Source organism: Trachemys scripta, chromosome 2 (genome assembly GCF_013100865.1).
Source record: "Trachemys scripta elegans isolate TJP31775 chromosome 2, CAS_Tse_1.0, whole genome shotgun sequence".
Taxonomy (NCBI): domain Eukaryota; kingdom Metazoa; phylum Chordata; order Testudines; family Emydidae; genus Trachemys; species Trachemys scripta.
This window is the reverse complement of record NC_048299.1, coordinates 181485178-181499088: the sequence shown is the minus strand read 5'-3', so window position 1 is coordinate 181499088 and position 13911 is coordinate 181485178. Positions and strand designations below refer to the sequence as shown.

The following is a 13911-nucleotide window of genomic DNA, read 5'->3' as shown; positions in this document are numbered from 1 at the left end:
AAGAACAGGAGTACTTGTGGCACCTTAGAGACTAACAAATTTATTAGAGCATAAGCTTTCGTGGACTACAGCCCACTTCTTCGGTATGCATCCGAAGAAGTGGGCTGTAGTCCACGAAAGCTTATGCTCTAATAAATTTGTTAGTCTCTAAGGTGCCACAAGTACTCCTGTTCTTTTTGCGGATACAGATTAACACGGCTGCTACTCTGAAACCTGCAAGGAATAGGGCAGACAATCCCTAAAATTGGTGGTTTATTCTATAATTAGATTCACCAAGCCAGTAACTAAACAGCTTCTGTAATACCACACTGATTACCAAGATGCAAAAATCCAGTCCCTTTTAAGCATCCCAGTCCTTGATCACACCTAGGCAGCCAAGTCTAATATGGTGAGTAGTTACTGAAAACCAGATTCACCATATGTTACGTCCACCAGTCCCAAAGGACCTGACACTGAGCCTCAGGTCAATGTGAATCTCAGATCTTACCCAATAATCACACTGATACCAGTCTTTTAGTAACTAAAACTAAAGGTTTTAATAATAAAAAAAGAAAAAAGAGAGTTGCTGTGGTTAAAAAGATAAGATGCATACAGATATGTGTAAAGGCCTTAGGTCAGTCTCATAGCAGAGTTGGTGAGGCTGCTGATTTGTAAAAGTCTTTCTGAAATCATTGTAAAAGGTTATAGTCCAATAGGCAGTCTAGGTGTAAAGTTTGTTCAAATTCTTCCATGAGAATTCCAGTGTAAATCCAGAGTAAACCTGGAGACCTCAGTCTTGTGGCTTAGACCTTCCTTCTCAAAGTTTAAAAAGACCTGAGATGAAAAGGAACAGCCCTAGGGCTGCTTCTTTATAGTCTTCTAGCAAGCTGATAAGCCTCTTGACAGCAGACCAGCCCTTCCTCAGATGAAGAATAGGTAATGTATATTGTTGCTTTGAAATTCATCTTCTATTTTCTATGCATACACAGGTAACTAGCTGCATTCATTCATATAAGCAATTAGCCATTCAAACTATCAAGGTATTTCATTATAGCACAGATAAGCTGAAGACAATGTAAATAAAATTTAGTTCCTACAGTATCTCACATCTTTGATCTTAAAGTTAACTGAACCATCTGCATGCATAATATAATGCCATTAAGACATGAAATGGAATTAGCATCTACAAGCTACTTCTAACATGATATAGGTAAATACAAATACACTTAGCATCCACCCTTTGATTCTCTAACAATACAGGCAGACATGTTAAAGATTCTAATCTACTTAACATAGATTTGATAACTATCTAGAAGGAATGGCCCTGTTTACCATGGTAATACCCTTTTGATACATCCTTAAGGGTTGCTTCCAGGTTACACAGCTTGCTAATTGTTTAACCTGTGCTGGCTCAGTGTTACAGCTGGAAAAAGGAAAATAGTGTTAGGCAAAATGGATCTGAAACTAGGGATGTGAAAGGTTAAATGGTTAACCAGTGAGCATTAGGCTTACCGTTAACCGACCTTAACAGTTAACCCCCTGCACACAGGCCACAGCAGCCGCGCCGGGCTGGCCGGAGCAGCCCTGACGCCGGGCCGCAGCAGACCAGCCAGAGTGACATCTGTTAACGATATAATTTTAATCATTTAACCGGTTAACTTTTAAAACAATATTTACATCCCTATCTGAAACAGAGTTTTATTTTTAATAGACTCATAGACTTTAAGGTCAGAAGGGACCATTATGATCATCTAGTCTAACCTCCTGCACAAAGCAGGCAACAGAATCTCACCCACCCACTCCTCTAACAAACCCCCAAAATTAGTCACTGTACTTTGACAACTAAGGATAGGATTTTCCAAAGTGCTCCTCACAGGCTGTGTTCTCATCAAAGTCTGTGTTAAAACTCCACTTTGACTTTAGTGAGAGCAGAGAGTTAGATCAGTGCTGAGCATTTTTGAAAATTCCACCTTGAGTCACTTGAAAAGGTAAATGGCATGTTTCATTAATTTGTCCTAACAATATTCAATGTTTCACCAGAGATCACAGGTTCTGAAAAAAGAATGGTAAAATAACCAGAGTTGTAGAGAAATGGAGTTGTTTTAAGTGATTCTTCGTTTGTGTTTCTTGCGTAAAGAGGTGGAGAACAAGTAAATCTATAATTGACTTGGGTTTTCTGCAGTAAAGGATTATAGATAAACCTGGCCACTATTGTTTTTATTACTTAGGTACTCCCTTCACTGCAGAAGCAGATAGGACCTAGAAACTAGATTAAGTGTAGGGTTGTCTGTGAACGTTTTTGTAAGGGCTGTGAAGTAACTTCTCTCCCCACAAGGGAAAATCGCTAACCCAAACATTGTGAAACATTCATGGTCAAAGGCTAATAAATAGGCTACTGGAAAACATATCATGGTGCACTGATTCTGTTGCTGAACTAATTTTTACTAGTCCAGGTGTTCTTGGAGAGGACATTTAATTTGATTGACTTCCATCTGTAAATGTTAATTATAGGTGAAGATAGTAGTTAACTGTCTTAGTTACTGCAGACCAATTGCAACAGGAGAGGGCTTTACCGCTGATCACTGAAGCACTGCCCAGACACATGCAAGTCCCACAAAGATAAAGATTATGGCATAGTCAAACTTAGTACCACTAATTAACAAAATTCAAGATTGTGTATAAAATTTTTCCAATTAGCAAGAATGACTCAGCCTGGGAATAGAACTAGCAATTTTGTTTTTTAATTAAAATTGGAAAATGTAGATATGATAATTGCCTGAATATATTAGTTTTTATCAGTTATGATAAAATAGTGTTCCACTGTAAATATTTTTGAGTAAATCAGCTGTCATAATTTCCTGTTACAACTAAAAAACAGTAAAATGACTGCTTAATACAGATATCTGCATTATCTATAGCAATATGGTTGAAGTTTAAATTACTTTATGGCATAAATAATTGATTTAATTTCCAAATTTTATTTCAGTAATTTATAGCTGTAACTGTTTGACAGGACCAAATAGAAATTTCCTAATGGATATAAACCAGTGCATTGATATATTTTTTTTTTTTCAGCCAGCAGGTAATGTAGTAAATGTCTATAACGTGTTCTCAAAGTTCATTCCCTTGTGGGCTACATCAGCAACTTGCCAGATGCCTGAAGATTATATTTACATGAAGTATTGTGGAGCTGATTAGTACTGCCCTTATCTTTAATGTGGAAGGAGTCTGTGGAGTCTGCAGATCTGGTTACTTATGGAGTATTATTGCATACTGGGACCTGTAGTGTCTGCAGGTCGCAGTGCTTTAAAAAACGAGGATGGTCACAGAATATTAGAGCTCTGGACCACACTTTGACCATAAAAACCTGAAAGATGACCTTTAGAGATATTAGCTTAAAAATGGACATCAGTCCACTTTAGGAAAGAGATTGTCACTGGACTTCAGACCAAAACTAACATATATTGTATCATGATACCATGGGTGCTGAAATTGCAGTATTGCACATGGGCATGTGTAGTATTTGGGGTACACACAAAAACTGTAGCATTGGTAGCTGTACATCGTTATGGTCTGAAGTATAATATACATAAAATAAAATACTGTACATACTTTCCAAGAATATATGGAGAAATAGCAACAATGCTTCAGTTACTGGCACTGTGACCCACCATAATAGTTACTGTGCATTACAAAGCATGCACTCTTGTGTAATAGTTCAATGCTGTGAGTGCTGAAATCTGTAGAATGCCATGTTGAAATGTTGACCTGAGTTGTCAGACTGGATATAGGTTTTTCTAGCTAAAGAATCTAATACAGTTATAAAGAACAATGACACATACACCTCTTTAACTGTTTGCTTTTAAACGTAAAATTGTTTGGTTTATTATATTGTGCTGAAATACGAACATTAATTGAAAAATTCAGGACATCCTCTGGTAGCTACCTTAGAACCATTTCTAAAATTCTAATAAGTGGTGGCACACCTCTGTGAAAAATAATGGCTTTCAGAAATGGTAATGACTGTCACTTTTCAGAATAGAAAAGGAGCACCTTTTTTGCATTCTGTTCTATTATGGCTTGCTGACGGTACATTGGTGCAGCCAGTGCTACATGCTACAGAATCCTTCAAAAATCATAGCTCCTTCTGCAACTTGATAAAACGCAAGCCTTTCTCCCAGCTTTTTTATACTTGGAAGTACAATCACCTGCTTGCATACGCTGAAATGTGACTATATTCCATGCTATATAAAATATAAATCAATCATTGAAAAGACTTGTTCATTATAATACCATTCTGCATTTGTTCCATGACATGTTATGACTTGCATGAGAAATTACAAATGATAAGTTGAAACAGCAAATGTGTATCATCCTTAAAAAGCTAGACAATCTAAACTGAACTGAATTTTGTACATAAATGTTTGTTGCACTCTGTAGCTTGCATTCTTCTTTCTGTCTAATTTTTAAAAGAGAAGTTGGAGACAGATCTGATCAAGCACCTCTTTTAAGTAGATGGGAGTTTTGTGATTTACTTTGGTGGAAGCTGGATTGTGCCCCAGATGTGTCCAGTAACTGTTTCTACTAACTGAGAGATAACGAAAGTGTACTTGTTAATGTAATAAAAACATGTCAAGCATTAAGTTTGTTGCCATAATTCTTGAATAAGTAGTTATAAATTATCAAAATCCAACCGCAGTTTCAGTAAGTGTAGGTAATGATTAATGTCATCTAGTATGAAAAAGCTTTTAAAGAGACTCATATACATTTAATCATGAGCATTTTCTTCTGTAGGAGAAGCGGGTGACTAGTCAGCTCCAGTTGCATAGTATATCCTTGTATCAACAAGAAATATTTGATATATTTGAGCCTCATTTACATTTTAAGTTGAAAAATAAAGCAAAATATTATTATTAAGTGCAAGCAATTTCTGTAACACACTTGTCTACAGTAACAAGTGGGGGATGGAAACAGCAATATATTTTGATTTTACAGATCTCATACCCTGTACACATTTTAAATTTGTATGCTGTGGGATCTCTGCAAGGACAGAACGTTTATTGAATTGAGATTGTGTTACACATCAGTAGATTTTGAAAGTATCAAAATTACTGCTAAAATTTAGTGACTATAAGTCATTCTTCTGTTTTTTCCGTTTCACAGAATCCTGTCCTAATTTGGAGTCTAACACTAGAGTGTTTTTTGTTTTTGTTTTGGACCATTCTGTAATTGAGCTATGTGGTCTGGACTTTTTAGTTTTCTATTCATTAACTGTTTTATGTGGAAATTGGAGGAGTTTTTGAAACAGAAAAAGGAAGTGATTCTGCCATAATGTGGTCTAGACTCAACTATGGCAAATAGGAGAATAAGACTATGTCTTTACTGCAAAGAAAGATAAAAGGTGAAAGGTGTGTTTTTTACATCAAGATACCTAGGCTTGGAAGGATTACATTTTTATCAGTAAATATTGGTAAACATCAGTTACACACGCACACACATTGACAAGAGAAAATTTCCATCAATAATTGAAATGTACAGCTTGACAAAGTAAGAAAAATGCTGGTTGAGAACTTAGTCTGAGTTAAGGGTATTTACTTTGCATATGATATGTGATATTGACAATTGGTGTGTTAATGGTTATAACAGTTATAAAGCTTTAGCTTATTGAATCTCAGCATCTAGTGTCATTAAATAATTATCTAATCCCCTCCTTAATTTCCTATAATCATGAAAATTTACATGAATAAAAATTGAACAAAATAAAATCCCTAATTTTGCACAACTGTGAAAATTTAAATTGATAGAGCATGCTTAAAAATAAACAGATATTAAATTATTAAAAAATTAATATCTAATTCTGCCACATCTGAAGATAGTTATCTCAGTATAAAATTCTAGTGGAGACAATGCACAAGTAGCATTGTCCACAGGTAGCTAGTTGAAGTAAACTCCACACCCTGCACCAAGGGTTTACTTCAGTTAGCTATATCAAAGAAAACATTACAATGCTTTGTCTCCATTAGGATTTTATGTCAGGAATACATACCTTGATATAAAAACCCACACATTTTTGCAGTGCAGACATAGCTTCAGACAGACTTCCTTGATTTATTTAATGTCTTAAACAGTAACTGATTAAATGTCTTCTGTACATGTATATAATCTTACCTAGTGTGCAAAATATCCATTAAATCTCTTCCATGCATCCATCCATCCAAAGCATAAGTTGCCATCACCTTAGCATATATTGCACCATATAATGAAGGGTTAACTGTACTTGGGCATAAGCTGGGATTAAATTTGGGCCAGGTTGGCAAGCCATGTGCTTTTTTAAACACAGCCTTGTTCTCTAAATCTCAGCTTTCATTTCAAAGGTATCTCTCTCTAGTAGGGCTGTCAAGTGATTAAAAAAAAAAATTGATCACGATTAATCACCTGATCACAGTGTTAAACAATAATAGAATATCATTTAAATATGTTTGCATATTTTCTACATTTTCCAATATATTGATTTCAGTTACAACACAGAATACAAAGTGTACACTGCTCACTTAATATTTTTATTACAAATATTTGCACTGTAGAAAAGAGAAAAGAAATATTTTTCAATTCACCTAATATATGTACTGTAGTGCAGTCTCTTTATTATGAAAGTTGAACTTACGAATGTAGAATTCTGTACAAAAAAACTGCATTCAAAAATAAAACAATGTAAAACTTTAAAGCCTACAAGTCCACTCAGTCCCACTTCTTGTTCAGCCAATCGCTCAGACAAACAAGTTTCTGTACATTTGTAGGAGATAATGCTGCCTGCTTCTTGTTTACAATGTCACCTGAAAGTGAAAACAGGCATTCGCACAGCACTGTTATAGCCGGCATCGCAAGATATTTGTGCCCAGATTCTCTAAAGATTCATATGTCCCTTCATGCTTCAACCACCATTCCAGAGGAGTGCACTACAGTATTTGTATGAGGTGAATTAAAAAATACTATTTCTTTTATCATTTTTACAGTATAAATATTTGTATTAAAAAAATAAAGTGAGTACTGTACACTTTTATTGTGTGTTCTAATTAAAATTCATATATTTGAAAATGTAGAAAAACATCCAAAAATATTGAATATTGGTATCCTATTGTTTAACAGTGCAATTAAAACTGCGATTAATCTCTAAATGAGTGTAAACTGATGCCTCAGTCTGTGGAAAGCCTGTTACTGTAGCTACGAAGGTATGTACTGCCTTATTCACCTCCGTGGAGTATTAACTTAGATGCCAAATGATGATTTATATGTCAACATTAACTATTTTACTGCTGATCAAAGCATGTAAGGGCTTGTCTACACACAAACTGCTATAGCAGCGCAGCTGCATGGCTTCAATGAAGATCCTACCTATGCTGATGGGAGGAGTTCTCCCGCTGTGACATATAATCCAGCACCCTGATAGATGGTTACTGATTAGAATTATATTTTACTTAACAAGTTAAACAAGAAGTCTTTAAAGCTATATGTGGTAAATCCTTTGTGGTTGTTTCCATCTCAGGAAGTAGATGTTCTACGTTTCCATTGTAGACTTTGACACCTATGAGGTGACACCAGCACCGCTAGCAGCAAAACCCAATCCAGTACCAAGGCACTTTCCCTTGCAGAAATTAGAATTTCCTTTATACGAGAAAAGCTGGGGAAAGCAGATTTTCTTTTACAAAGTCTTAAAAATCATTTCTGCCTAAATCAAGGCTAGAGGGCAACTATGAAATATTCTCTCTGGCCATCTTTAACTATATTTTGTTAGAGAAAGAAAGCATTCCTTGTTTTTATATCCATCCTTGATTTAGGAGCAAATGCATAAAGTGTAAGGTATAAGAATGTATGTATATTTAATCTTCTCTATATATGATAAATCTATAAAACTTTAAATGTAAAGCTAAAACTTCAAAAAGGCTTTCCACACTCTGGAGAAAAAATATCTCCAGCAACTCCAACTTAAAAGACTTCAGTTCTATACCTAATAAGCTGCTGCACTACCAAGTGATAAAACATTCAATGCTTTTCAGAAATTCTGCATACAATAAAGCTTTCACCCTACTTAAACTAAAACAATAGAGGTTTAAATTTCTTAGCTAAGAGAGTTCTGTAAAATTCTAAATATTCGAAACATTCTCAGAGTTTCTTACACTCTCCAAAGCAGACTTGTCACTCAAGCCTATTCTTTGTTCCCTGTAACTAAAAGAGAAAGTTGAGCATATGAGAAATATGGGTTTAATTAAAAATACTGATATCTCTAGGTGATTGGTGGAGTGCAGATTAGAATGTTTTAGTTCTATCGGGAAGAGAATGAAGGGGCGTAGGAGGAAAGTGTTTAAAATCTCAGAAATTGCTGACATTCTTCTGGAAATCTGTGAAGGTTTTCTACAGTAAGCTTTTAAATTCATTCTGAATATTTTTCAAAATTCCCTTTGTTTAAAAACAAACAAAAAAAAGCTTAATTTCAGCTTAATTTGTAGTTACTTATTGTATGAGTAATGAGAGAGACCTGGTCTACAATACAAAGTTAGGTTGATGTAAGCCACCTTGTGTTGACCTCGCTGTGCTTTTGTCTACACTTAAATTTGTCTCCCACTGATTTAAGCACCCGTTATGGCAGCGCAGTAATACCAACTCCCATGGCACTGAGCTATGGTCAATGTACTGAGGTTGACATATGTTACCTATGTTGACCAAACAGTCCTCCAGCAGCTGCCCCAAAACGCCCAACACTGACCACTCAGATCACAATTGTGAACTCCACTGCCCATCTTGTGGAGAACAGAAGTCTCCCATGCTCCCCTTTAAAACGCTGTAAATTTTTGATATGGCTTTTCCTGATTGCCCAGGTTGGTGAGCCCACCTAGCAGCTCTCCCTTGTTGTATGCAACTGCCCAGCTGACCATGCCAGCTAAATGCACCTGACAAGCTCCAGCCTGGAGTAGACAGGAGACATTGGATCTCTTGAGCCTGTCGGAAGAAGAGGCTAGGCAGGCACAACTATGGACCAGCCGTAGAAACATGGACATCTATGAGCAGATTCCACAGGGGATGCAGGAGAAAGGGGTACAACAGCAATCAGGAGCAGTGCCGCATGAAAGCAAATGACCTATAGCAGGCATACTAGAGGGCCTTGGAGGCCAGCAGTCAATCAGTGCCGAGCAACAGACGTGCTGCTTTTACAAAGAGCTGCATGCTATACTTGGCAGAGACCACCACCACCTTACGGGCCACCCTGAATACCTCTGAGGAGCCTGAGACACAGACCACTGCCATGAACAGCAAGGAGGATGGGGGACATGGAACTGGGAGGCCCAATTACTCTGCAAGCCAGGACCTGTTTGAGACTCCACCACAGTCCAGGCAGTGCCAGCAGTCAAGCAGGGGCGATTGCCATTCACTTCTACACTGTCAGTGCCGCACTCATTCTGGTATCCCTGCACTGAAGGGCTGAGGTGAGATAGGCACACAGATCCAAGAATGTGGCCTTTTGCATCCAAAAGTTCTGCAGCTACTGTTCATCATAGACCTGCATTTATAATGTGATTCCCACCAGGGAGTGCTTTTTTTCTTAGGCCCAGAAGTAGTGCTCCTCCAGTTAAAGCTGCTCCTTGAATGCCACCGACAACCTTTAATGGTTTCTCACTATATCTCACAGCAGTCTGTCCTCCAAGAAATAGTCATGTTTTGTGCTCATTCATTTCTTTGTGTGGCTCTGCAAATACCAGATGATTGTGAGTCCTGTGCTTGCAATGCTCAGTTCAGTAGTGCAGAGCTGCATGGGTTTCATGCTTCTGTCAGAAAAGCCCGACAGCAGGGAGGTCTGTGCAGGTTCATAGGATTTTTATGAAAGGCACAAAAATTATGGGATATGGATGACATTATGGGATGGATGAAGTTGCATGCTAGGAACTTGACCCCTTGCTCCTAGTAACCCCTGTGTGACTTTTCTCTACCCCCCACCATGCATTGCCAAAACTTCCCAAAAGACAGTGCGCGGACGGTGCTAAGTTGCAAACTGGGGTAGCTACCCATGCTGCGTAGCACTGCATCAACAAAAGCACTCCTGGTGAGTATGCGCAGCACCATCACGAGTAGCCAAGAATGCATGCTCACACAGAAGCAATACACTACCTGAGGCAGATTTATGCTGACATAACTTGCATCAGTCAAAGTTTGTAGTGTAGTCATGTCCGAAGCCTCTGACAAGTTGTGCAATCTTTGCAAAAGTTATGTATGTATAGTTGTAAAGGTTGATATCTAATACAGATATCTGAATGACACATGAATAGCATAATGCATGAATCTAAGTCAACATACTAATAAGGACTTGGTTGAATACAGGATTATAGTATTCACATAAATCTGATTTTTTTCCTGTTTTGAGAAGCAGTAGGATTCTGAAAAGACATTTTTAAAAGGCAACAGCCTCACTCATTGTGGTAAAGGATGGGAAAACGATTTGATGCATCAGTTGGTAAATATTTCATGTCAGTTTTGTAAGGCAGATGTAAGAGTAAGGAGTTAAGGCTGAACAAGCATCATCCTCGCAATTTCAGAATTGATGTTGTACTGATTCTCAGCAAATAGTTGCCTTCCAAATTCTTGGTATGCTACTTTTCTTTGGGGTAGCATGAGGGAGGATGGAAAGTCTCTCCCAGTGGCTTCTGACTAGGTTCCTTTATGATTCCTTTAAGTTTTTTTATAAACCTGTTTTTCAGCTTCTGTCTTCAGCATTCTACACTTCTTTCCTTCAAAGTATAGTAGCATTTCAGGTAATCAGCACCTCACCTTAGAAGGTTGGAATTTTAGTCCTACTCCTCTTTCTTCTTTACATGCTGTCAAAAGAAAGCAATATTGTGAACTTGTTTTAATTTTCTCTAACACTCAAACCAGTAGATTTTCTTTCCTCATAAATTTTTCTCCAGTTCTCAGATTGAGACACGTCCTCAAAATCCATAGGACTTCAAAATTCTGTAGCGTAGCTTTCTCAAGAGATGAGAATGATAAGCTAAAGATTAATATTAGTTCAAATAGTGCTGGTGTTTTAAAGGTTAAGCATTTAAGGCAAAAACTTCCAAAAGCACCTTAGGTTCCTAAGTCTTGTTGATCTTCAATAGGACTTAAGCACCTAAGTAATTTAGGAGCTTTTGAAAATTTGGAGGTTAGTGTTCATGAATCAGTAACTTGTAAATCAACCTTGCAGTTTAAATAGTACACATGAAAAGTTCCATATATTGTCAGAATTTATTTAGTTGTAAATTTTAGTTTTATTGCAAATGTTATTTTTTCTTTATAATTCTCTACTATGGATAGTTTAAAAATATTTTATATATATTGTACCCTATGTTTAAAGTCAAAAGCACATCTCTAATGTGATTATTTTGCAGTGATCTTTTGGTATTAACTGGTTTTGGATTGTCGGCACTTCAGCTAGCGGTGTGATAAACAGCTCAAGCAGACATACCTGCATTAGCGTTCATCTAACTGGTTTGTCAAAAATCGAAGTGAGGATATGGCACTGCAGGCTTTAGCACAGGCTACTGAAACCTGGCTAACCCTCCTGGGTGTGTACTTGCTTTTGCAGCCTGCTCTGAAGTCTGCACCACAACGTCCTCACTTCTCTTTTTAGCAAGACCTCTAGATTTAAGCTAGTGTGGGTATGTCTGCATGAGCTGCTAATCACATATCTGGCTGCAGTTTAAACATAGCGTTAGTGTATTCTTAAATATATAATTCTTTATAATAAAACAAAGCAAGACGTACATATTTTGACCCTCATTCTCCACTATGGTCTCTTTATATCACTCACAGGCAAAGGTTTGTCAGCAAGGTATTACCTGGCCACTGGTCCAGGGTTGCTAGGTGTCCAGTTTTTGACCGGAATGCCCAGTCGAAAAGGGACCCTGGCAGCTCCAGTCAGCACTGCTGACCAGGCCATTAAAAGTCAGGTCAGTGGCACAGTGGGGCTAAGGCAGGCTCCCTGCTTGCCGTGGCACTGCTCGGCTCCCGGAAGCAGCAGCATGTTCTCCCTCCGGTTCCTATGTGTAGGGGCAGCTCAGGGGCTCCGCACACTGCCCCCGCCCCAGGCGCTGGCTCTGTAGCTCCCATTGGCAAGGAACAGAGGCCAGTCGGTGCTGCAGGGGTGACACCTGCGGATAGGGCAACACGCAGAGCCACCTGGCCACACCTCCATGCAGGAGCTGGGAGGGGGGGACATGCTGCTGCTTCTGGGAGCTGCTTGAGGTAAGTGCTGCCCAGAGCCTGCACCCCCTCCCGTGCCCCAAATCCCTGCCCCAGCCGTGATTCCCCTCCCCTCTCCGAACCACTCGATCTCAGCCTGGAGCATCCTCCTGCACCCCAAGCCCCTCATCCCCAGAGCCTGCACCCCAGCCGGAGCCCTCATTCCACGCCCCTGCCCCAGCCCTGATCTCCCCCCCTGAACCTCTCAGTCCCAGCCCAGAGTACCTTTCTACACCCAAACCCCTCATCCCCAGCAACACCCCAGAGTCTGCAGCCCCAGCCACACTCCTCACACCCCAACCTCTTGCTCCCGCCATCAATTGTGAGGGCACACTCGACTAGGGTGCAGGCCTCATTGGCTGCCTTTTTGGCCTATGCTCCCATCCAGAACAGTTGTAGGGCTGCTACGTGGTCTTCAGTTCACACTTTCATCTCCCTTTATTCGATCGTCTCCCAAATCAGGGAGGGCGCCGGGTTCGGCAGGGCTGTACTCCGTCCCAAGAATTTGTGAACTTCTACCCACCTCCAACAGCTGTAGCTTGGAATCACCTATTGTGAAATACACATGAGCAATCACTCAAAGAAGAAAAGACAGTTACTTTTTCTGTAACCTCTATTGCGCATCCCACCCTTCTTCCCCTCTGTCGGAGTTGTCTGACAAGAAGGAACTGAGGGTGGGGGGTGCAGCGCCCCTTATACTGTGCCATGGAGGTGCCACTCCAGTGGTCTCTAGGGGCACTCCCCTACGGTTACTGCTAGGGGTAAACTTCCGACACCGGTGCACGTAGTGAGCACGCGCACCTATTGTGGAATAGACATGAGCAACACATCTCATTCACCAGTTACAGAAAGGATATCCGTCTTTTATTTCCTTAAAATTATTAACTATATATTTTTTAAATAGTTCTAAATATACATTCAAGTTTTCACTAACTTGAGAGAATAAAATTATTGTATATCCTAATATAGATTTTGTTTGTGCTGTGGATGCCCCTAAATAGGTTTGCCAACTAGGGTGACCAGATCACCCAGGTCAAATATCGGGACGCGAGGGGTGGTGGGGTGGGGGCGGAGCAAAAAAACAATCCCTTCCTCCTCCCTCCGCAAGCGCTGGAAGGAGGCCCCGGAGACGCATAGGGAGCGCGGAGCCGGGGTGAGCGAGAGTCCGGCCTAGCCCTGAGCGCAGGCAGGACTCAGTCAGGCGGTACCTGGAGGAAGAGTAGGGGGGCGGCTGTTTTCCCCACCTGGGCAGCGGGACTCGGGAGGAGCCGCTGCTGCAGCTCCCACTGCCGCGGGGAGAGGAAGCAGCCGCTGGCCAAGCTCGGCGGCTGCGGCTCTGGCGCCCGCGAACCCCCCAAGCCCGGGCCTGTTGCGGGGACCCAGCAGCACGCACGTTGCGCGCGCCTAGCCCCTGGCCAGTCACGTCTGGGCTGGCTGCTCAGCTGGTGCAATCCTGCGAGCTGCCCCGGAGGGGGGCAGCAGGCCTCAGCCCACCCGTCCCTCTCAGGTCCCGCAGGGGAACGAACGGGGCTGGGTTGCCGATGTTTCCGTCCCGGGGCTGCTGCGGGATTGCACCAACTGGGCAGGGGCTGGGCGCAGCGTGCGCGCTGCTGGGTCCCCGCAACAGGCCCAGGTTCGGGCCCAGGCGCCAGAGCCGCAGCCACC

The 13911-nt window shown here is 40.5% G+C and overlaps 1 protein-coding gene across 5 annotated transcripts in view; it reads left to right on the top strand.

Annotated features, from left to right (window-relative positions):
- The window catches only part of CTDP1 (CTD phosphatase subunit 1), a 185426-nt gene that overhangs the window by 121903 nt on the left and 49612 nt on the right, over positions 1-13911 (top strand). Inside the window, exon 13 of one of the 5 annotated variants that reach the window (XM_034762481.1) lies at positions 3055-4631. The exons of the other annotated variants lie outside the window; for them this stretch is intronic. Within the exon in view, the coding sequence (XP_034618372.1) occupies positions 3055-3070 (16 nt within the window). The 3' untranslated portion in view covers positions 3071-4631. Of the gene's footprint in view, positions 1-3054; positions 4632-13911 lie in introns of those variants that run through there. 5 annotated transcript variants of the gene reach the window in all.